We start from the raw sequence: 25,778 nt of genomic DNA, 5'->3' as shown, positions 1-25,778 counted from the left end.
GTGTGGAGTTTGTATGTTCTCCCCGTGTTTGTGTGGGTTTCCTCCGGGTGCTCAGGTTTCCTCCCACATTCCAAAAACATGCTAGTTGGTTAATTGGCTGCTATCAAAATTGACCCTAGTCTGTCTCTGTGTGTGTGTGTGTGTGTGTGTGTCTATATTAGGGAATTTAGACTGTAAACTCCAATGGGGCAGGGACTGATGTGAGTGAGTTCTGTGTACAGCGCTGCGGAATTAGTGGCGCTATATAAATAGATGATGATGATCATCAGTATGTCTCCGCCCACAAAATGGCTGCCCGCCTGAGGTATCCTTTTAAGATCAAAAAAATAGCAATTACTCAATTAAAATACCAAATGCTCTCAGGCTGGACACACACATGGAGGAATACATAAAACAGACTTGGTTGTTTGGAGGTCGCTTAAAATGACAGCAAGGGAAGGTATAGAATTAAATCTGGCCAAACAACGGGGTTATAGGCAAAAGATGTTCAGATATTCCTGATGAAGTCCAGTCATAATTTGCTATTTTTACGCACGAGAACAACCAAATAAACCAATGAATTTGCCACAAATGTGACCATAAAACACATAGTGCAGAATGAGATTGCTGACAATTACCCCTCACTGCACTAAACTACAGAGCCTGGAAATAATACACAAATGCCTAAAGGATGCCACAATTCTCATTTATTAAGTGATTTAGTGAAGAAGTTTTTATTAAAATTTCGATTTAAAGTAGATTGTTCTCCGCCTCCAGCAGCAGAGAACAGTGTCTGCAAAACATTGTTTTACTTGTACATCTATAACTCATGGCTTCTGTGACCAAACCCTCTTTAAATAAACCACAGATGAAACTATGATACACGGCATCTGTTTATTTTACTTAAAAAGGAAAACCCCTCTGAGAAAGACACAAGAGGACACTACCTGGCCAACAGCTGTCACCACTACAAGCATCAATCTTCCCCAGATCATTAGAGTGTGAATGGGCAGCATCCACTTCCCGCCTCCCAGCCGTCCGTACAGATCACGTCTCACTTCAGCAGCTCTCCGAGCAGACATATACAGACAGGTGCACACACAGCACAGGCATTACAATGCTGCATGGACAACACACAAGACGGAGAAGGGGCACAAGACCAAACTGGGACAGAAGAGAACAAGACTGGTGGTGGAGAGATTATATACACACACATATAAATCTGTATCTGTCTGAATGGACAGCTACATAGCACCTCTTAATATTGTACCTCTTTATATTGTACCTAGGGATTCTGTTTTTCAGTCCTATCTGCAAAAGCTAAAGAAAAAAATTGGAAAAAGAAATAAAAAAAAAAAAACAAAGTAAAAAAACAAAACGAAAACCTATGATGACTTACAACTGAAAAAGCCTGAAATCTTCTTGCCACTTACAGTCCCCAAAATAGCATTCAGGGACTTGGCACTTTAGCAAGCCCCCTTCCTACCTCCACCCTGACCAAACTAGAGGGTGCAATGCTCCTACAATGGAGAGGAGCACATCAAGTAACTGTGGGGTAGGAAGGAGTGTAGGGGGGGGGGGGGGGGGTCACCCTGCCTATCTACACCTACATATATCGATATAATAGTGAGCAGCAGGGGGAGATACCCAAGACCCTCTTACCTATCCGATCCCCTTACCCCAGCACCCTCTCCTCTCTCCCCTGGCATCTGTCCCTCAAGTTTTGCAGAAATGAGAAGTTCCAGCGATATAATCTATGACTTGCTCTATGCAAAAAGTCTTTGTAAATAGGCATGATGCTAACTTTATAGTGTATGAATAGAGCTGGGATGACAGCGTGTTGTGCTTGGGATGGGCCTGGAAACACTTAAGGCCAAATTCCCGCAAATGTGGAATGGGGAAAATACTTAGTGGAACAATTCTGAACAGATTGCTCATCTGTAATATCAACACAGACATGTTCATACAAGATATTACAAAATACAATTCATGTAACTAAATGTCACAGGTGACCACTTACATAAGACTGCAGGTATGCTGGAGGCTTTCTGATCCCAACATTACCTGCAAATAACTAGCATTGAACATGTCAATAACCTTATCCAGAGACAAATGTACTGCAACATATTGTGCAGACGGAAAAAAAAGGAATGAAATCTAAGTTTCACGCTCATCCAGTAAAATAGATCAAAGTCTTCATTACTGAAGAGAACTAATTAAGATGAAACAAAATCAACCAGAAATATTTTGGCAACAGACAAAGGAAGCAAAAATAAGATTAGAATACAAATAAAATCTAGAATTCCTTAAGAATAGAAACATGAATGACAACCACACTGACTCATTTGTGACATGCAGGGATCAGAATGTATTTTGGAAGTGGAATTTGAGATGGATGAGTCTAAATGACAGAACATCCACCCCATAAGTGGCTATATGTGCCTGAATTCATAACTTACAGCATCACTATGGTGTCAGCTGAATGTATAATTATTAAACAATTCACTGCAAATTGTGTCATTTGTCTGCAAAACACAGATCTTATGAACAGTATTGTCTGGCAGACAAACATTGCAACCCTCCAAGCCGCTAATATTTATACAGCTACTATAAAAGAAAGACTGTCATTGCATATAGTGCATTTCAAGATCTGGTAATGGTGCCCAGAAGCTAATCACTAAACAGCCCATAAATAAACAAACCCAAAAGGTCAATTACAGCAGATTGCAGACAGAAGAGAGAGACGTCAATATTCAGAGTTTGGCAGGAATGCTGGGACAACCAGCTCTAATAAAGATCACCACGCTGAAACATCTACAAGTCCTCCCCAACAGCCCTAACCCACAATGCTTAATTTTCATAGTTGGAATAGTTTCCTAGATCTATTTTAGCTTATTAGGGGAATACAAGGCAGTGTGGGGTGGACCGTGCGATCCAAACAAACTTGGGTGTCCCTGTCTTTACATTTAAAAGTGATGGGAGCATTACCAGTGCTGCAGCACAATCATTGGGCATTTATGACAGCTAGTGAACAGGAAAACTGTTGTATGGACCATAGCAACCAATCATCAGCAGCAGCTATTTATGTAGCGCTACTAATTCTGCAGCGCTGTACAACGAACTTACTCACATCAGTCCCTGCCCCATTGGAGCTTACGGTCTAAATTCCCTAACACATACACACACAGACAGACAGACAGAGAGAGAGACTAGGGTCAATTTGAAAGCAACCAATTAACCTACCAGAATATTTTTGGAATTTAGGAGGAAACCCACACAAATATGGAGAGAACATACAAACTCCTCACAGATAAGGTCATGGTCGGGAATTGAACTCATGACCCCAGTGCTGTAAGGCAGAAGTGCTAACCACAGAGCCACCGTGCTGCCCACACCAGTGAGATGTTTGCTTTCAATTTTTCTAAGCTCTACTGCAAAAATGACAGCTAGAATCTGACTGGTTGCTATGGGCATCTCCTCAACGAAAATTTGGAAACAAAGATATCTCTTGGTTTTTTAAAGTATCAATGTACCATTAAATTAATTTAAAAATATAGTTGAAACATTACTAATGTTGCAAATGAATATTACAGCTTTAAATGGCCGATTTATAAGTTATTATTCACATATGACTGAAAAGCTGCATTTTCAAAAACCATTACTATAGTGTCCTAAACAATCCTAAGCATACTTCTAAGCTATGCAAAAACTATTTGGTGAAAAAACAAACGTCTGCAAAGCTGTAATTGGAGGTTTCTTTGATGGATAGAATAATTAATTAACTAAAAATAAGAGTTATGGCATTGTCAATGTATTGAATATAATTTCAGGTAAATTTAATGGTACCTTGATCAAATAAAAGTATCAATTATTTAAATAAACCAGACATTTCTTAACGATTCCAAATTTTTGTGCACTAGAACTTGACTGCCAATGCGTGGCCTGAAATCCCGCATCGTAGAGACCACCGTACCAACAGGCTGTGCCCAGGAGCAGTGTGTGTCTTCTTACTCATGCCCAGCGACTATCCCTTAGAGTGGAAACACCTGAAGTTCCCAATCATGCTGTATTTTGAGAGGCAGTCCTTCACAGCGGCCGGGATCATCGTGAGGAATGGGTGCTTATGGGGACAATTGTACATCGCCTGCTGGACAGCCAGCAACATGGACCTCCACATAATGACCCCTACCGGAAGAACCTGCATATATGTTCTTTAAAAGGAAGTATTTATATTATATATAATATACATTAAAGAGAAAGTAGTCATTTAAAACAATTACAATGATTTCTTTAGAAATCCTGTACAAAGAATGGGTAACTTGCAAGTCTGACAGAAGGGGGTCAGTGCGGGATAACATACTGAGCCTAGTAGTTTATATACAAAGATAGTGAGTTTCATCTTCATCATCATCTATTTATATAGCGCCACTAATTCCGCAGCGCTGTACAGAGAACTCACTCACATCAGTCCCTGCCTCATTGGGGCTTACAGTCTAAATCCCCTAATATAGACACACACACACACACACACACACACACACAGACAGACTAGGGTCAATTTAGATAGCAGCCAATTAACCTACTAGTATGTTTTTGGCGTGTGGGAGGAAACCGGAGCACCAGGAGGAAACCCACACAAACACAGGGAGAACATACAAACTCCTCACAGATAAGGCCATGATCGGGAATTGAACTCATGACCCCAGTGCTGTGAGGCAGAAGTGCTAACCACTAGGCCACTGTGCTGCCATCTTAAAGAAATCCCACCCCTCTTGAATAAATGAACAAACCAATACTGGTAGGTTAATTGACAGCTGACAAAATGGACACAAGTTTGTGTGTGTGTTTGTATGGCAGAAAATTTAGATTATTAGCTCCAATAGGACAAGGACTGATATATTATATCATATTCTCTGCACAGACTCTGTAAAATGATAGATAGAACTATCCATCTCTCTCGATATCTATCTCTATCCATACATACATACACACCACATGTCCTCCTAGGTCCTGTTATGTCATGGGAACTTTTACACATATTTGTGACATTACATATTTGTGATGTTATTACATTACATTCTTTTTGTACAGAGACCACTTGTATTTAAGTTTCAGTAGACTTTTACCCTACATTCACCACAATTTCTATCCACAAAAGAGGATTCTGCTCCCACCCTCTACTAACCAGACTACTGGCCACCTATCAAACACTGTACATCTTACAAAGCTATCTGCCACTCTCAAACGTTGTCAGATGTACCTCATCACACATCTCCCACGAGTCTGGCTTTCAAAACATACGCCAAGCCAGCAATATGGGCCACCCATCCATGTGAAATCTACTTATTCCTCACACTAAATACTAATTTTGTGTCACACTGTGGCATAAGAACTTTTAAAACACTTCAGTTATTTTGGAGCTGTAATTTATACATGGAAATCTATTAATAAGCACAGAACATATTACATGGGCACACAATTCCAATGCATAAAAGAGTTTCGTCAAGAGGCTTCTAATGTATACGCCCTTTTCCAAAAGTCACTTCCCCCCAAGAGGAGTTGTGTATTTGCATATTGTCACTAGGGAGCAAAACATTTCCTAATCCATTTCATTGCTTCAGTAAGTTTGTCTTCTATGGCAGTTCAAATGCTGAATAGACACCCCGCAGTGAGAAGTGGAGTCTCAGTAGACAACCGTCACATTGTCTAAAATGTCACTCCACTAAAAAAAGGCCTTGCTTATTTGTAAACTGTTTCTTCTGTAATTTGCAATTTGCTAAGTGGCTATAAAAAGGATTCACATTATAAAGACATTACACTACCTGCAGTGTACATCATAACCATTCTATATCCCTTGCTATCTCAACCTCATTCCTCTAGCCCAGTGATGGCCTGCATCTGTCCCTCCGAGCACCTTCCTGCTTGATCATCAGATTAGTTTGTTACAGCTTGTAACACTTGTTTAGAATGCCTACTGATATGTTATTACAGGTAGGTGTCTCTTTCTTTCATTAAAATATATTGTTTTTACTTATTACTGAGATGAGGTTAATGTGCAGCCTGACTGTTAGAGTGCTGCCCATGAGGCCCCCTAAGAGAATCAGGTTGCCTATCCTCACCTCAAGCCCACTCACTATGGTCCCTTTCATTCCTTAAACTATTCACCACTCTTCCTTGGCATCACTATTGCCCACGCAATCCCCTTATCCTGCACTCCTCAATCACCCATTCAGCATGCACCCTTCATTGCCATCACCACCCTATTGTCCTTATTGTAATCAAAATCCCACCATAAAGTCATCATTAACCCATCATCATTAACCCCCCCTTCCTACAACGTTAACACCAATCAATCATTATGAACCCCTCCATTTAGTATTATTACTAATCCTCCCTCCATCATTAACACCATCCTTTATTATTATTAATACTCCTGCACCGTGTTCACTGGCACACTGTTCCTCTGCTATATCATATATCAGTTCCCTCTCCGTACTAATGTGCTATCGGCTACACTGAAACCGATAGATCACTTCCCATCTGAGCAAGTTTGAACTTGGCATTTCAGAACGGCGGACCATGCAGCCAGCATTTTGGGACATTCTGCTTTGCAATACTGCCTAAACTACATCAGGGACAATTGATGTACAGCAATTTCCAAATCATTCATCGTTCCTGCTGGGATCAAGGGTCTGAGTTTTGACTAGGTCACCCCTGGAAATTTTTGTATTTAAGACATATTGGCTTTTGCTGAATGCATTGGCTCAATGGCCTGCTAGAAGTCTGCTCCCAAATAGTAGGTCTTGTGCAGACTGCAGCAGGTCTTCCTATAAGATTTATCTATATTTTGCTCCTTCTTGAAATCTGCTGTCCCTGAACCAAAGCGGCATCCGCAAATTATGCTGCAACAACCATGCTCAATGGCAGGGAAAGTGTTCCTGGGCTGATGTGCAGTGGTCATAGACCACAGAATATCCCTTCACTTGCAAACTCTAGATGAGATATCATGTGTACTTTCTACAACAATGCTTCTCTTTTTGCCACACTCCTATCAAGCACAATTAGTCAACAGCCTAGGCTACTGTACAGTGGACAGTTTCTCCCATCTCTGCCATGAAAGACTAAACTTGGAAACACACTACAGGTTTCACCCAAATATCACGCTAATCACACAATAAACGACTATTAGGTTCGATATCGCATTTAGCCAAAACCAAAACACATCGTGTTGTTCAATTTGATTTTGTAAACTGACTAATAAGGACCAAATGTATTTTTATTTCATACTGGCTTCAGCCTCTGAGTGAGGAATTGAGATGATTTTTCTGTCTGCTCCCCATTCTTTCCTTCTCTAGATGTTCTCTTGTCTCTGTCGCAAAAGTGACGCTACGGAGTGGATTGGTGGAGCAGACACACTTCAAGGTGACTGCAGAACTTCCTCTCTGGTTCCCAAGATCTTGTACAGTACGGATCTCCATAAGGCTCAAAGGGAATAGAGGCAGTATCCAGTGCAAGAGAAAGACAATAGGAGCAATAAATGGAGTCCTGCTAGATGAATAATGCTTAATAACGGTTTAGTAAGTATTTATGCTACATTTTTACATTTAGAGCTCCTTTAATATCTGTCTGTTTCCCATGCTGTGTTTATGCTGCAGAAAATAAATATTAAAACATTTTTATGGTCCATCTTGAAAATGTAATTTAAAGGGCCATGATACTGAAAGCTTTATCTAGTTCTTGATGTCTTACTAGCATCCTTCCGAAACATGCCAAAAGCCAAGAGGAGCACTTAACACGGGAGTAAACAGACAAACTAATATACACAGATGTGTGCATACTTCTCAGCAGACTTCCGGAGACAGTAATGTGAAACACTGCTTACTATACAGTCGCAAACACCACGCGGACAGGCAGAAACTAATCCTATAGGAGCTATTTTTAAGCAGTAGTTCCAAGAAGAATTTTAAATTTTACATTAAAAAGAAAAAAAAAACCTGCAGATCCCATATGAGAAACTGGCCTCGCAAATACAGAAATTAATATCAGGTGTTCAACACGCATTCTTAAAGCCTATAAACTGTGCTTTAACACAGATAACCAAAAAAAAAGTTGTCCAAGGTGTATTAAAACTACAAAACTCACCACCAGCCAAAGCATTCGTCAGGACGTTTGGCCTTGTTGCGAGAACAACTTCCTATGTCATTACCATAGAATGCGGAGGTTATCGCTTTGAGCGTTGAGAGAAGACACTAGGGAGGAGAGTTGGATATAGTATTGAGAAGCATCAAGGAAATATTATTAAGCGAAGGCCAATAACTGGCCATTAGGTATCCAAGTGATGAAGGGCCATCCCTGGTTGTGAGTCTAGTCCAGACCTGTATATAGTGACTATTACAAGAAGGAGGAGTGGTTGTATATAGTTGAGTCACCGAAATATGCAGGAACAGCAAGTTTAATTTCCTATTTCTATATTATTGCTTTTATGGTCATACCACTGTCACTGAACATCCCGCTGGCTAGATATACTCCAGATGAGCAGGCCAAAAGCTTTTATTTTGGGTTGCTGATTCGGCTATTCCTTACAAGACATTACTATTTTATATCCAGTTTGAAATGGATTTATTATAGAAACAAGAAATAGTGCAGAATTATTGCAGTCCTCAATGGCTACCAAAGGCCTCTCTCAATATCACAAAACTCTCAACAGTCCAATCACAAAGTATATACAGTCCATAGCAGCAGCACACATACTGTTTTTACCACAATATTCACCTCCCTCCTTTGAAACTGTAGTGTAGTAGGGGCAAACCCACTAACCATTATGCTCTGAACAAAACCTCTATTTTAAGACTTTTTATGGTTTCTCGTAAAAATTGACCATTGTTAAGTCTTGCAAATTATATATTTGGTTTTGACATTTTCTATAAGAACAAAAATTGTTTATTAACATAAATTGGTTTATAAGAAAGAAAATAAACGAAAAAAAAAATAATCAATGGACCCTTTTGATTAAGGCGGTCTTTGAAGGTTACATTTTATATGACATAAGAAACCAAATACTGGTCAAATTGATCTCTTATTTGAATGCATGACCTTGATTCCAAAAGCTGTCCATGCAATGTCTTCAAATGCATGGGCAAAGTAATCCTCAACACTGCATTCCTCTCCTTGGCCTACATAGTTATGTAGAGTGCATGTCACCTTTATGTGCCATATCAACATGAGAAGGAGTAAGCTGTAGGGCAATAAGGAAGACTATGCTTTCATTAGAATATATACTGAAGCACATTTCCACTAAACGACATGTGCATCTTCACTGTTCTCCCCAGAAAATGTTGCCAGCCAGGTGGCATTAAGAAGTAGCTGGTTGGGAGCAGTGTAATACTTTGCAATAATAATGAAAAACGTTGAAGGTTATTGCCCACACCTGCCAGGACTGGTCAGACTGGTGGTCAGTGGTCTAACACACACTGCTGGCTGTAGTGCTCACATAGTGCCTGTTCCAATAGGAGAAACAATGTTTTTTTCTATTATAATAGGACTCTGTTGGGCTCCAAGAGCCGGGTGGACCACCGGGGAAATAGGTGATGGGAAGAACACTGATCTTGGTTTATCGAGGAAAGTCCTCAATTAGTAACTAAGTCCCCCATTATAACATTGTTTCAGAACATTTGGTGTTAATCAGAAAGTTTTGTTGGCCATAAACGCGTCAGTAGAATACTCTCCTCCTTTCACAAGTGGCTTTGGGTATGGAATGTTGAAATTTTCTCCCATTAAGTTTGCCACCCATTGATTTGCCTTTAAAGATTTTACAATCGCCTGAAGTGTCACAGGCTCTTACATCAATGGAGATAAAATGATATGAATGGTCAACAGCTGCCATTAAAACAAATGAAAACAACATCTTGCAGCTGTAAAGTTTTAAACCACCACTAGGCATCATAGGTATCCAGATGTGTTTGCTGTCCAATGCACCAAAGCAATTTGGGAGGTGCGTTCTGATAGATTAAACCCATACCCTATGACATTATCCTCTGTAGGCTCTGGTATTGCTTTTCAGGTATCTCCAGAGGGTTAGGTACAAACTAACATCATTATCTTCCCAAGAAGAAAGTAAAAATGGAGGGACTTTTCCAGTGACTAATAAATAAGAACAAACCCCAAACAAAAAACAACAAAGTTTAATAAAATGTGTAACATTTTTAATAATAAAAAAAAAAAACAAATGTATGGCCTTCCTTCAACCCAGTCTTCTTTTTTATTTAAACTAAGAAAATCTGACTATTGCTCTTGGGTTTCCTTTCCATTTTAAGACACCAGACAGGGGTATAAATTGCATACGTGTTATCAGAAGGCAAAAATAAAAATGAAACACAATATTCAGAAATAGCAGTGTGGCTGGGCCCAGTGTACTGTCCGCCACATGTGTGTGGTGGCCATCTTTAAATGTGATCCAGTGCTGGGAGGGTTAATGCCCGCCACTGGAGGGGTTAATTCACCAGCGGTAGGCGCTGCATGTGTAAGATAGTTTTGCTTTGTTTTTTTTAAATATACATAATAAACATAATGTATTTCAAATGTGCGCTGCGGTGCTGAAAGAGTAATACCAGCAACGCAGCACTCAGTTGGTTAAGCCCAGGTTTGTATTTTTAAATGTAGTGAGTGTATTTAATGCATGGTGCTGGCAAGTAACCAGCATGCAACGCCAGAAAGGGTTACATCTCGTCTCTGGGATTGTAAATGTATTTACTTACATATTGCTCTTGCATTGATTTATGAGGTAATATGCCATGTTGGAGGAAACTTGTTTTTGTAAGAAAGGAAGAAAGTAAATGTCATGCTAATTAAGTCTTCTCATCAGAGTGACCAACACATCTTCTTAGACTGAAGACACAGCAGCGGGTTATTACCTTTCTATCATGTGTATTCTCTCCTGTTAAAAACACAGGGAACTATTTGAATAATGTAACAGCAAGTAATTTGGGAAATCACAGTTGATGTTTTTAAATTACATTAAATCCAAGTTTAGAGGATATATTACATCCTAATGCTAAACATCGGCTGTAATACCTCAGACTTTGTGGTGCCAGGTAGGATTACTGGGCTGGGCTACCCCCTGCCAACATGTGTATCAAAAACAGTAAAGAGCTGTAATTTGTACTTTAACTGTAGTATACCATCAGTACTTCTGAATGATCATTAGCACCTCGAACTAGTGTATAAAAGGTCCTTATAAGGACCCTTTAGCAATAAACTTAAATGCTTGAAAATTTCGCCCGACACCAATTGCCTGCTGTATCCTGTGACCAACAGATAAAAGCTTACACTCTAATACATTCCCTGGCTGTCCTGTGTTGAACCCAGCGTCTATGTCAATGCTCTGCCTACGACCCAGCAGTCCTGATCCATAGTAAGTGGTCATGAGGTGCCAACCAGCCCACAGCAAAGAGGTGCTGCAGCAGTTATACCAGCTATCCAGAAGCAAACGGTTCCAGGTGCCGGTGAAGGAGACTGGTGGTGGTAGCTGAATCCTCCTACAACTACTTCGCAGTTGCCTTTCGCAAGACGCCGAGTGTTTGGTGGCACCACTGGGAGAGGTCAGCAACAGTCAGTTACTGACAGCAAGAAAGCAACACAGATAAACTGTGTAACAACCCTTCTCTTTTTTTCCCCACAGATTGGGTGGCAAAGGAAACTCATCTGGCCAGAAGCAGTCAATCAGGAACTGAAATTAAACTAAATTCAATGTTATTACCTAACAGAGCACATAATGACCCAGCATATATTAACCCAGCAGAAACAAAACAACCCTGATGTGAGGAGCTCTTTTTAGTTTTAAACCAAAACTACTGTACTATAAAAGGAATAATAAAGCTCCATACAAGGGATGGTTTGCTATAAACTGATGGGGAGTCCCATATAAAAGCAGTCCTTATGACTTTTATACAGGTTGTGGGACTTCTGATTGGCTCCTAATGTGCTTTTGTTCCCATAGGGATTTCATTACAGGTTCTAATAATAAATCATCCAATGTGATCAACAGCTTCTCCTCTGCAGATATACTAGTCCTCATGTCATTGTTTTTAGGAGGTTTGGACGTGCTATTTCAACAAGCCCATTTGAAAATACAATAGTTATACATTTTTGGGGTTACTTCCACAATTCCTTTAGGCTGAGAGAAGAATCCATTGCTGAGGTATTAAGAAGACAAAAGTTGATCCCAAGAACTCTAATGCTTTGTACACACTCTCAATGTGCCTCCTTATGAGCTAACTGTAGCATCCACCTCATAGCAATGTAGAAAGGAGAGAGTAGACCCCAAAAATACGGACTATCCTCCAACTTCATCCAAATCACAGGATGTGGTATTGGGGCTACAAGTATGTGTATAACAGAATGCATAGCACAGGATGTATGTGCTTTTCTCTAAGCTTTGTATACTACATGGCTGGGAAGCTTTGAGTCATGTTAATGAACACACTCTGTTAGCCAAGTAAATGTGCCTAAAACCTTCTGTTTAAGGTGAAAAAATTCCAGAACTAGCATTTACCTTGTTTTTCAATGCCCATGTGTTAATGCCTTAATCCAATGACAGCAATAATGTGAGTAAAATGAACCTAGGCTTACAAAGGACAGAGCCACATAGGCTCTTTAGGTAGAAGTACACATTTTAGTAACAATATTAAAATTAACATTGAAATTCCCTATTAATAACTTTAAAAACTTGAACTTATCCCTATACTGCCCAGAAAAGGACTATGCAATAGCAACAATGACTCCTTCCATCTATAGCAGAACTCTATTAAAAAAAAAAAAAATTCACAGCCGCTGCTCTTGTCATTCGCGTGGACACTTTATGTCAGGTTTAAATGGCAACTAAATAGTTGCTATTTAAACCAGATGTCGTTATTAGGTTCTGTACAGTGCAACTATAATGTAACATGTTCTACTGAAAAACAGATTCCACCTATAGGTGTGGCACTCGCTACAATAGGAATTACCTTGACATTCTTCTTGCTGGTGGGCTTAGCTCTGCCCATTGAAGATCCACATAAAACTTAGCTAAACGTAATGCCGTGGGATACACCAACATCCTCAATTGAAATTAAATTAAGCAGATTATTCAGTGGTGGAATGGAAAGGCCGACTAGGCGGAAACATCAATGTCCCCCAACTCTGCAACTGAACCCAGCTACAAGGGTGCGACTAGAAAACCCACATCATGGAGGCCACCATAATAATAGATTGTGCCTAGATACCAAGTATACCACTCATGCACAGCGACTACTCCTGTGAGGTCCAGCACCTGCAGCTCCCGTCAATCTGTTTCGCTAAGTTCAAGTGGGCGGGAGCAACTTGAGGAAACCGTTCTATTCACACGGACAATTGTACACTGCCTGCTCGAGAGTCAGCAACACAAACAACTTCCATAGTCTAAGTCCTACTGGAACATCACATAAATAGTCAGTGATTGATGCGAGTAAGGCTAGGTACACACTGAAGAATTTTCCAACCGACGTACTATCTCAAATGATTGTACCTACGACTGAACGTCCGATCAGTCTGGCGATTCATGTGTACACACGGACACGATTTACCTTCAGATCTGTGCTCTTCATCTGGTCCTCTAGTCTTCAGAGAATGACAGCACAATATTCACTCATTCATTCTTGTCACACTGATTAAAACCGCCTTGTTACAGCTATCCACATGTCCTAACAAATTTCGTAAGTTTCTGCGACTCTGAAACGAAACATTCTGTCTCAGAACTAACTAATTAATTATTTCTTCTACAGCGCTCTCTACATCTATTCACCGGGACATTCATTGCCAGGACCGGCTGAAAAGAGCCCAACTCTGTAAACTCTTTGCACACACACTACATGATCAGTAGTGATTGGTAGGAAAAAATTAAACAGTATGACCAACCAAATGAAATGATGACCAGCACTTTGGAACGACTTTCGACCATTGTGTCACTATACATACTAGCCAGACTTCCGACCGAATGGTCGTAGGTCGGCTGATTTGCCCGATATTGAGCGAAAACCTAGCCTTAGTTCTCTGTACATGGCTGTGGAATTAGTGGCGCTATACAGATAGCTGATGATGGTAAGTAATCTGTTATTACACCATATATAATATTTAGTTATTGCACATAACACAGCTCAGCCTCAAAAACAGATGACAAAGGATTTTGGAGCAGAAACAAGGGATGACGGTGGTGCAGCATGCTGCATGGTAATAATTAACCTCATTACCGTGCATGCGCGTCTAACAGCGCCACATCTCCCCAGCGGTCAACTGCACAAAGCAGCCGCTTAGAGCCAAATATGGAGCAAAGCTTGGACATGTGCTGCTCTTTACACCATACTTGCCTTAATACATAGACCCCACAGTATTTTTCCAGGAAGCAGCAACATGAAATCTTGCTTTAAATGATTCCTGATTTTCTAGCTTGCAGACCGTGGGCAATTACAGTGAAAATATATTAAGAGCTACATTCCTAGAATACTACTGGCCACTCTAAGATAATTATTCTGCAAAACAGTGGAACTTAAGTAATTAGGAGGGAGTTTATTTTTTTCTGACATTTTCATCTCCCAAAATGCAACTTTCAGTTTGCTATTAATCCAGTTACTCCGTCCCATTCGACCAATGTATTCACACATGATGTCACAAATGCACATCTTTATAAATACGGAGTGTGTCAGAAATTCCCTGGATGCAAGAGAAGATGGGCCTGAAGAACAGGGGTAAGGATTCAAATTGCACTCACCCTATCAGTACATGGCTGAACAACTGAAGGCCATCGCCACAATGGCAGGGTGCATGAGGAACATCCCAAATCATGGGAGCCAAGCTACGGCCCCTTACCACACAACAGCGTAACTTCGCCCCGATTGACACAGCAACACACACACACAATGGCTGTGATGACAATTCCCATCCTCTCTAATAGAGAGGTGGGACTACAAAAAAAAAGCAGCAGGAAGTTATGTATGAAAAATATTACAGATAAACACAAAATATTACAATACATTTATACTTTCTCTTACTGAATAGTGTATGTGTAACAATACCATGTTGAAATTGCTAGACAACAAAGCCCTCAGGCCAATCTTTGGAGTCTTGTTGCTTCCTAATGATATACCAACACCAACACTGAACTTGTGGAACTGACGTAACATTCAACCTATTTGTTTTGGACTAAACATCCCACAAACTACTTTAACAGCACTAGTTTTTTTGTAGGGTAAGCTACACATGCTGGAAACACATGTTCATGAATCCTATTAAAGAGCCACTAAACCAACCAGCGTTATTGGTAGATCCAAGGAAAACACATCAATGCCGTTTCTGGCATAATTACTACTTTAGAGACATCAAAATACATGCATACTCTAGCATGTTCTTGGGACACTCTTTCAGAGAGAGAGCTATACCTTAGATCTAATTTTCTTTTTTATTACACTTGTGCCAAAGTCATTTAAATTGGTCAAACATCTGCACTTTGACATGTAAGTATTAATATCACAGCGAATACTCTGTAAGAACCTGGAATACTGGTCAAACTATAACAGTTTTATTGACCTATTGAAAGGTTCCCAGCACAGAACAAGACTGAAGCACAGCTTGAGGTCTGACAGCTGTATAAATCCTAATCCTGTAGTGCTAATCTTACCAGGATTGGATTCATCACTGGATTTCTTAGTGTTACAAGGGCAGCCATGGGAGGCACAAATGTGTGTTACATTCTCTGTGACAAGGAATGTTTCATTGAAAGAAAATAACAATATATATGGACGTAACAAAATAGTACTACACATAATAACACTTTATCTTCTGCCTTACAGCACTGGGGGTCATGAGTTCAATTCCTAACCATGGCCTTATCTGTGAGGAGTTTGTATGTTCTCCCCGTGTTTGCGTGGGTTTCCTCCGGGTGCTCCGGTTTCCTCCCACACTCCAAAAACCTACTGGTAGGTTAATTGGCTGCTAACAAATTGACCCTGGTGTGTGTGTTAGAGAATTTAGACTGTATTGACCCTAGGCTGTGTGTCTGTGTGTTAGGGAATTTAGACTGTAAGCCCCAATGGGGCAGGGACTGATGCGAAGGAGTTCTCTGTACAGCGCTGTAGAATTAGTGGCGCTATATAAATAAATGGTGATGATGATCTTACGCTTATGGAATCTGTCTGTTTTGCTGTTGATCAAAGTTCTTTTTAACTTTCCCTTATTGTACCTGTTGCTGTCAGTCTTATGCCAGTACTTATCCTTATATGGTGTTCAACGTTACCATATTGGAATTGCTAGCCAACAAAGGCCACAGGCAAGTCTGTGGACTGATATATAGCAACACCAACACTGAACTTGTGCAATGAAGTTAAAGGATTTTTTAAATCATTTAAGTAGAGGTAGACTAGTTAACCCAGAGATTATGGACATATTTCCACCATATAATATCTAAGTGAATTTACTGGTTTCTAGTTATTTTATAGGCTGCGCTATCAGGATATAGGTTCAGCCAATAGCTGCCATAATTGAGTGCTGATCATGGGTACACTTGTATAATTGTAGAGTCAGCTTTAGGAACCATGGTATCCTTCTAATTAGGCTATAAATTAAATGAATGTCTACTAAAATACAACTTGGGATATTAGTATGTGTACAAAATAATATTAAAATTATTAATACTCAGTTTGCGGATTGGTAACATATGGCAGTTTTGCCAAATAGCATAGTGACCAGTTTTCGGGTCGCCCAAAGAAATCTTGGGTTAACCCCGTCACCTCTGAGGCTTTCCTCACCCCTGTGCTGAGTCTAGTTTGGCACTGGTCACTTTCCAACACCACTTTTTTTTTATGCAGTTTCCAGGCAAATTGTACCTTGTTTATTTCACAAGACTTTGAATTTTCAGAAAACACTATTAGTTTGCTTATACATCCTAACACAGCAAAGAAACTCTACCCAAAATGGTAGAAAAAAGTGGGAGTGTTGTATTTAGAGTGCAAGAAAGTGTACTAAAAGCTAATGTGTGCATTTTATTTTTGTAAGCTATTGTTTTGGCATAAATTATCCTTTCCAAAACAGCAAAAAGCAGGATTTTACACGTTTTCATAATAATAATTGCACTTTAAAATGATGGCAAGGCTTTTTAATGTTGGTTTTTTTTTTATTATTAGTTTGCATGGTCTTGAATGAAATGCATAAGGTGTGCAGGAATAATATGGGTAGCAGGTGTTTAAAATAGTATCACAAGTTTATTGAAGCTATGATGAGGGAGATCTGGGCAGTATAACCATCCACCACCATCATCATCATCTCAGGACCAGACGCTTCCTGTAGTCTAGGGTGTTATTGTCTAGTAATCACTAGACAATAACTCCTATGTGGCACAACATTTCACAGCGAGAATGAGGGGTCCCTATAGTTTCTTTGAGCCTGGATGGGGAAGATCTGGGCATTACAAATACCTCTCCCCCGTCCTGGGCTCCTTATTGCTTTGTGTAGTGTAGGATGTTACAGTCTGGTGATCACACAACAATAACTATTAAGGGGACACATGATCTGAAAGAGTGAGCTCCCTTCAAATGAGAGTCCCCCCCAGTTTATTGTAGCCAGGATGGGAGGAGATCTTCTCTATCCCTTGACTTAATGATTTCTGCAGAGTAGAGGGTTATTGTCTGGTAATAACATTGTTCAAACAATAACTTTTATATAACCACATCGTTTGAAAGAGGGGACTCCTTTCCAACTAGAGTACCCCGAGAGTGGAGGTGCCAGAATCACATAACACTGCATATTTCTCTGTAATGCAAGGGATGGAGCCACAACGCGCTCAGTGACATCACACACCAGCGCACAGATGTCATCATTCTGCAGCCTCCTCACCTGTCTCCCACCGACAATAAATCCTGGTAAAAATAATCACTTACTTGAACCCTTCAGTGTGAGTCCAGCTCATCCTAAGCACTGAAGGAGTTAAACAGTCTATCCTTGTGTGTTCCCACAACTTACTCACATATCACCAACATACTCTTCTGTACAATGGGGGACTATTCTTATTATTATAACCCTTCATTTATATAGCACCATTATACAAATGCAAAGCTTTACAGGGAATGTTTAAATGATTGACATCAGTCCATGGCCCAGTGGTTCTAAGTAGAGATGAGCGGGCTCGGATTCCGCTAATCCGAGCCCACCCGAACAGTGCGGATCCGAACGGGATCCGAGCACTGTTCGGATATATCCGGCGGGCAAAAAATTGAAAACGAGGCTCTGTCGTCCAAGTCTCGCGAGGGGTGAGAGGGAGGGCCCAGAACAATTCCATCTTGTACCTCTTTTTTTGGCATTATGTGCTCAAGCTACCTCGGTGCAACCTTATGGCCTAAAAACAATATTGTGAGATGTTCAGAATAGAATGGAAATTAGTGGAAATGATTGTTATTGAATGTTATTGAGGTTAATAATAGCGTAGGAGTGAAAAAAAAAAACACTTTTTATGTTTTTTTTCAAAATAAATCCAAATCCAAAACCTTAAATCCGAACCAAAACCTTTCGTCAGGTGTTTTGCGAAACAAATCCGAACCCAAAACACGAGACACCAAAAGTGGCCGGTGCACATCCCTAGTTCTAAGTCTAAATTCTCTGCCACTCAAACTAGTGTTAATTTCACAAAAGCTAATTAAAGTAACAATACGTTTTTGGACCGTGGAGTAAACTGGAGCACCCAAGAGAAACCTACACAAAAACACACATCTTACAATCTCCACACAGGTAGCACCATGGTCAGGCTAGAACCCATTCACAACAGTTGGTACACCTACAGCATCACATCCAATTAACGACACGTTTTGATCCTTTCGGACAACTCATTTTATTGACATTTTAAGTACCTGCATGGGATAGGCACTAGAACCTATTTGTTTACAGTTTATGCATTGAATTGTTATGTTCTGTGTGAGTTGCCACTCACTTGGTGTGGTAAGGCTGTTTGTATCTGAAATCTGAAGTGCTCTAGAAGGTATTTTCTTCTAAAATAAAATAACTTGTTATATAGAATAAATCACAACAAATATACACCCACAGGGCCAGTTACACGTTTGCACTAGGCACAACCTCATAAACTGAACACATCCGTTAGGTACAAACATAAAACTCATAAGACACAATGTACGGTATGTAAACACAATGCGTAAACTCACAACACCCAGATATAAGGTATAAAACACTCACAGGTAGTGTACTAAATGCACACATAACAGAAACATATCACTGAGACACATTGACAATATGCATACAAAACATTAACAAGCACTGTACTGTACACACACCAGATAACATTAACAAGCACTGTACACACTGTGTACAGTACAGTGCTTGTTAATTTTATATGGGGTGTGTACAGTACAGGGCTTGTTAATGGTATATGGGGCGTATGTACAGTACAGGGCTTGTTAATGGTATATGGGGTGTGTGTACAGTACTTGTTAATGTTATATGGGGTGTGTACAGTACACTGCTTGTTAATGTTATGGTGCGCGTACAGTACAGGGCTTGTTAATGGTATATGGGGGGGTGTGTACAGTACAGGGCTTGTTAATGTTATGGTGTGTGTGTGTGTGTGTGTACAATACAGTGCTTGTTAATGTTATAGTGTGTGTACAGTACAGGGCTTGTTAATGTTATAGTGTGTGTACAGTACAGGGCTTGTTAATGTTATGGTGTGTGTACAGTGCTTGTTAATGTTATGGTGTGTGTGTACAGTGCTTGTTAATGTTATGGTGTGTGTGTACAGTGCTTGTTAATGTTATGGTGTGTGTGTGTGTACAGTGCTTGTTAATGTTATGGGGTGTGTGTGTGTACAGTGCTTGTTAATGTTATGGGGTGTGTGTGTGTACAGTGCTTGTTAATGTTATGGTGTGTGTGTGTGTGTGTGTGTACAGTGCTCGTTAATGTTATATGGGGTGTGTACACTACAGTGCTTGTTAATGTTATATGGGGTGTGTACAGTACAGTGCTTGTTAATGTTATGGACTATAACATTAACAAGTATTGTACTGTACACACACCATATAACATTAACGAGCACTGTAGTGTACACACACATCTAACATTAACAAGCACTGCACTATAGACACAGAGACACACACCACATAACATAGAAGCCCTGTACTAATAAATATATATATATATATATATATATATATATATATATACATACACACACCATATAACATAGAAGCCCTGTACTATATATATATATATATATATATATATATATATATATATATATATATATATATATATACACACACATAATATAACATAGAAGCCCTGTACTATACTCAGATATATAGAACACAAGACCTCATGTGCACTCCCAGCCTGGGTGACACAGGGCGGATGTCAGATTAGGGTCAGCAGGAAGTACAGTACTCACAGATACACAGCTCCAGCACATAGGCGTAGTAGGACCAGCAAACTACGAGTGTGATAAAGACCACCGGGATCCAGCCGACCACTCGCTGGCAGCACCGCAGGGCGTGAGACGGCGCCATGATCCTGTAGCTGCCGGCACCGAGCAGCTACTGTCACTGTCTGGGGGCGGAGTCTGTAGTGTATTAGGAGCCTCGGTCACACCCACGTCGTGACGTCAACTTCAATGCCACGTCACGGAGGGGCACGTGGGTTGCCAGGGGCTCGCGCCAGGCTGGGTGGGATTGACACAGATTTGGTCTCCATAAAACACAACGTACCCGAGGAGACTGCACCGTGCACCTGCCCAAAGTCTGGACAAAGGCATCACCTTACCACTGAGTCAGGGTCCTCCTACTGGGGAAAATAAGGGGACATTATCTCCTGAGGACCCATTCATACCCAAGTTTTATTTTAAACATTTACTTTAGGCAAACTGTTACTGATTCACTCCAGAAATGCGGAGGACAGGGATCACCGATCCCTATAACAGCCACTTCTGGCAGTTAACACCAAATGCAGCAAACATGCTATGTGCAACATTTTCTGTGCATTTACCTCCCACATGACTGAAAATACCATGCACAGACTCCTATGGGTGTGAGTGGGCAGGAGATGTGGGCATAGGCTTGGCTGTGGGGCAGAGGAGTATCTACCCCCTCCTCCCGGCCAGTCCCATAGTGGGCTACGTTTGTTTGGGCCTCCTGCATTTTTTTGTCTTTAAAAGAGGCAGCTGAGTAAGTCTTGCCCCCCTGGACTAAGATTTGCCAGCTCTCCCTTGGCCATAGGGGGTCAATGATCTCTGTGACGGCCACATTTTGTTGGTGGTTTGCAAAAAGTTTGTACACAGGAAAATGAGAACCTGTAATTTTGCTTTACAGGTAAAGGTGATACTATCGCGCTGAAAACTGAATGTCATCCATGTTCCGGTAATCATAGTTTGAAAGAACTAAAAGTATAGACCTCTATGTTGTTACACAAAGGAGATAATCTGGCTAAAATTGTCACTCTACAGTGCCCATACCAGCTTTGGACCTCTTTCACAGGCCTTAATTTGTGCAGGTGTGACTAGATTTCTACTAAAGCGTATGGGTTTGCAGTGAAAGATGGAGGCATTTGCTGAGAAGCAGAGGTTTACATCAGGTGATGGGAGAAGTTGGGTCGAATGGGGCTGAGAAGGGAAGGTCCAACATAGGTCAAGTACAGTAAGCAGGGGCAAACAGGGTTTCTAGAGGGGGGTATTCATTCCACACTGCCAGAGTGTATGCAAGGGGCAGGGTTATCACTTGAGACAGTGCTTGGCTGCTCTCCATTTCTTCCCACCCCCTTCAAATACATGGGCAATGGTAACCAACGGTCTTGTTTCTAGTGGGGCATTCTCAATTTTATGTGATGGTCCCACTCATTCAGCACTTTGTTCCAACTACAAGGATAGTTAGGATGTGTGTCCTGCATTGCACTGTACAGCTTATTAAGGACGAGCGGCTTGCATCTGACTTGTGCATGTTGCTGGCCCTTAACGAGCAGTACAGTGTGAAGTGAGACATACATCCCAGCTATTGTTGCAGTCAGGACAAAGTCCTGACTGAGCGGGATAGTCACACAAAATCAGGACTGTCCCACCAGAATCAGGACAGTGGGCAGACGGTGTTGCGCTCTCTCCTACCTGTTCTTGTAGTTTTCACTACCTGCGGCTGCTGGTTTCTTACGGTCAGTTGCAGCTTGTCTGGATCTTGGAATGTTGCAGCCCTGTTTGGTAAAAAGGGAGATACATAAAATATGGAACGTATAGTATTGAGTAAGGTCTCCCTCCCCAACCACCCCAGATATTAAATAAATAGCACCTACCTTTAATAATTAGGCCTCCCTACCTGAAACCAGCCCAACATTAAATTAATAGCCATTCACATTTAATAAACAGACCTATTTCCACTCTGCCAGCCCCAACATAAATTAATAACATTCACATTTAATAAATAGACCAATTAGCCCCAGCATTAAATAAATAGCATTCAGAATTAATAGATAGACCTAATTCCCTCCACCATGTCCTGACATTAAATTAATGGTATTCACATTTAATAAATACACCTATTTTCCCCCAAACAGCCCTAATATGAAATAATTTGTATTCCCATTTAATAATTAAACATATTTCCCCCCCAAACTGTCCCGATATTAAATAATTGGTATTCACAATTATGGAATAGGACGCCTTCTACCTAAACCCAGTCCCACTTTAAATTAATAAGCCCCAAAAAATCCTAGCATTAAATAATGCCATCACACCACTTTAGAATGGGTTGGGTATGTTTTCCCGATTCTATTAATAACGACAGTAAGTATGCCTACAAAAAAATGACGATTAACAGAAATCTGATATGTCTAGAAATGAGACTTAGCATAATACTCCCACACACTGTATCCGAAAAGCTTGATATTAATTACAACGGAAGAAAATGGCGCCTGTGATATTCACGTCACTTAAGAGGCCGACAGTAAGGTTTTTGGTTTTATACCGATAATGCGTGAACCCCTAACACTAACTTTCACGTCGGGCCCACGCATTGGCGCTTTAAATTCAGAAATGTTAGTGTTGGGCTCTTAAGTTACATGAATATCACAGGCGTCATTTCCCTTCGTCGTAATTAATATGCAGTTTGCCGGATACAGTGTGTGTGGGTGTTAACGGTAAGTGTGTTTTCTAGACATCTCAGGTTTCTGGTAATCGTCATTTCTTTTTGTAGGTATACCTACTGTCGTTGTTAATAGAATTGGCAAAATGACTACCACCGCTTTAACTAATAGTAATTACTATGACCCCACTATTAAATAGTTCTCACAATAAATTAATTTGCCCCCACCAATAAATTATTATTTCCCACCCACTATTAAGTGATGACTACCCACCCTCACCAATAAATTAACACCCAGCCTCTATCCTTGTTACAGCCCTCACATTATTCCACCTGGCAGACCCTTCTGTCTCCTACTTCCTGTACTGTGGCATACCGCCCGTCCAGTGAAAGAGTGGGGCGGGGCACATGCTGCAGAAGGGGGTGGGGAACGGATCAGAACAGATCTGCAGATCCGTGGCTGATCCTGAAGAAGGGGATCAGCCTGATAACAGTCCTGGCCGGATGTTTTTTTTTTGGGGGGTAACTGGAAACCCCCCCAGGAGCGCACCTGGTAAGGGTGTGTTCATGGAATTGTGACACAGCTGCAGATACATCTGCCAGCAGACATATCTTTCGAGTATTCGAACCCTGGTGCAAGATACGTGCTGCTGCTGATTATCAGCATAGACCTTTGCATTGTAAAAAAAACGAACCATCTTTTACAATGTGTTTTGTAGAACTACAATCGCAAGTATACACTGGCAGCCTTGGGTATGCTGGTACTTGAAGGTTTCCCCCTGGGCCCTGGGGTTGTTTGTTTTACTTGAGGGGGGTGGGTGGTGACCCAGTGAATTCTGGCCCTTACCAAACAGATTGGGGCTGAACCACACTATGACAGAGGTATCCATGTTATAGTGTGACAAGCCAAGCCTGGTGCTGTTTGCGGTTTTCACCCCCCCCCCCCCCTCCCCCCTTCTCAAAAACTTACTTTTTGAGGGGGACCTGTAGTTTTTTTTTAAAAAAAGTTAAAATAAACCTTAATAATGATGACTTTAACGCACTATGATACGCTTTATATGTATCTTAATGCAGCTGACGCATTTAACATCTTTATCTTAAGACCTCTACAGCTCAGCATACACACGTAATTAAATATTAGGTTTGTGTATGTCTGTGTTGTAAAATGCGTGCAGACCTACATGAGGCCTACAATGTCTCTCCACCCTCTTACACACAGATTTTGCTAGACCGGGCCTGGCCAACCTGTAGCTGTTTAGGTGTTGTGAAACTACAAGTCCCAGCAAACATTGACAGCTATCGGTTGGCTATCTGCTGGCAAAGCATGCTGGGGCTTGTAGTTTCATAACACCTGTGCTATACACTTTTGCAATACAAATATATAATCATATAAGCTTAGATACACATGACACATTACTACAATGATAACTTTTACCAGGAAAGATCACACAGATGAGGAGCTTCACTTGATGTGTTTTACTGTGGTAGCTTCACTTCTTAACACATTTGAGCAGGTTTTTATGCCATTAACTTCTTTAGTTATTTGGAAAATGTTTCTCCTCCAGAGCCACTCCTGATTTCCATGCAGTGGATCTCTCTTGTTACATACGAAGTAGGTTATTCACAGAGAGATGCAAATTACATCTCAGTAGGAATACACATGATATAGTAGGCATACTTATTGGGTACACTGAAGATGTGGAGTCTCGGTGTCATGAGTAATTTGCTTGTCTCCTGCAATTGAGTCCCAGATAACAAAAACCTTGCCTGTCTTTGATACTGGAGTTGGGTTTAGGGTAACTGGTTTTCTACATTTACGATCCAGCACATGAGTCGTTCAAAAGAGGCCTCCGTTCTGCTCCCCTCTTGTTATACACCTGTCGACTGTCCTAGATTTATAACCTCTCCGGATAGTAAGCCCCCACAGGTTCATATGAACGTCATGGAGCAAGACCTGGCCAATATCAATATATATTTCTGTTTATGTCTTTTTATTTGTGAAAAGTAGGTAAAGATTATTAGACTTTTAACAGGAGCGGTGCACAAATTACATTTTATTTTGCAGAGCAAAGTATTTGAAATGAGATAGAGAGGACACATATTTAGTGGCGTTCCTTCCTTTGTGGATGAATATATAGCCATTATTACTCTGAAAAAGTACTTGAATTTTGGAGCAGCTTAGAGCTGGTGGAGACCAGGAGCAGGATCTACTAAAGGACGGTTTGATGAAACCGCCAGTTTTTGGCCGTTTTTCTGGCGATTTTAAAACCACCGGATTTACTAAAGGCCAAACCAAACATTTTTAAAAACCACCACTTTACAAATTGCCATTCTGATTTTAACAATGATGAACATACAAACAGCCGGATTTACTAAACTGGGGTTTGCATAACCGCCATACAAACGGCCAAAACAAAAGAGGTGATTGTGAGAGGCGAGATTGCTCTAACGGGCAGCACGGTGGCTAAGTGGTTAGCACTTCTGCCTTACAGCACTGGGGTTATGAGTTCAATTCACGACCATGGCCTTATCTGTGTGGAGTTTGTATGTTCTCCCTGTGTTTGCGTGGGTTTCCTACGGGTGCTCCGGTTTCCTCCCACACGCCAAAAATATACTGGTAGGTTAATTGGCTGTTAACAAAATTGACCCTCGTCTGTGTGTCTGTATGTTGGGAATTTG

General features: G+C 40.8%; 1 protein-coding gene across 1 annotated transcript in view; it reads right to left on the bottom strand.

Moving 5' to 3' along the window:
• ZDHHC20 (zDHHC palmitoyltransferase 20) overlaps positions 1–20,605 on the bottom strand; it is a 64,113-nt gene extending 43,508 nt beyond the window's left edge. Inside the window, exon 1 of the mRNA XM_075198845.1 lies at positions 20,429–20,605. Coding sequence (XP_075054946.1) covers positions 20,429–20,546 — 118 coding nt within the window. The 5' untranslated portion in view covers positions 20,547–20,605. The remainder of the gene's footprint in view (positions 1–20,428) is intronic.
• Between the last annotated feature and the right edge of the window lie 5,173 nt (positions 20,606–25,778).

This window comes from Mixophyes fleayi, chromosome 2 (genome assembly GCF_038048845.1).
Source record: "Mixophyes fleayi isolate aMixFle1 chromosome 2, aMixFle1.hap1, whole genome shotgun sequence".
Classification (NCBI taxonomy): Eukaryota; Metazoa; Chordata; class Amphibia; order Anura; family Limnodynastidae; genus Mixophyes; species Mixophyes fleayi.
Note: the sequence above shows the minus strand (reverse complement) of the source record. Positions and strands in the feature narration are given on the sequence as shown.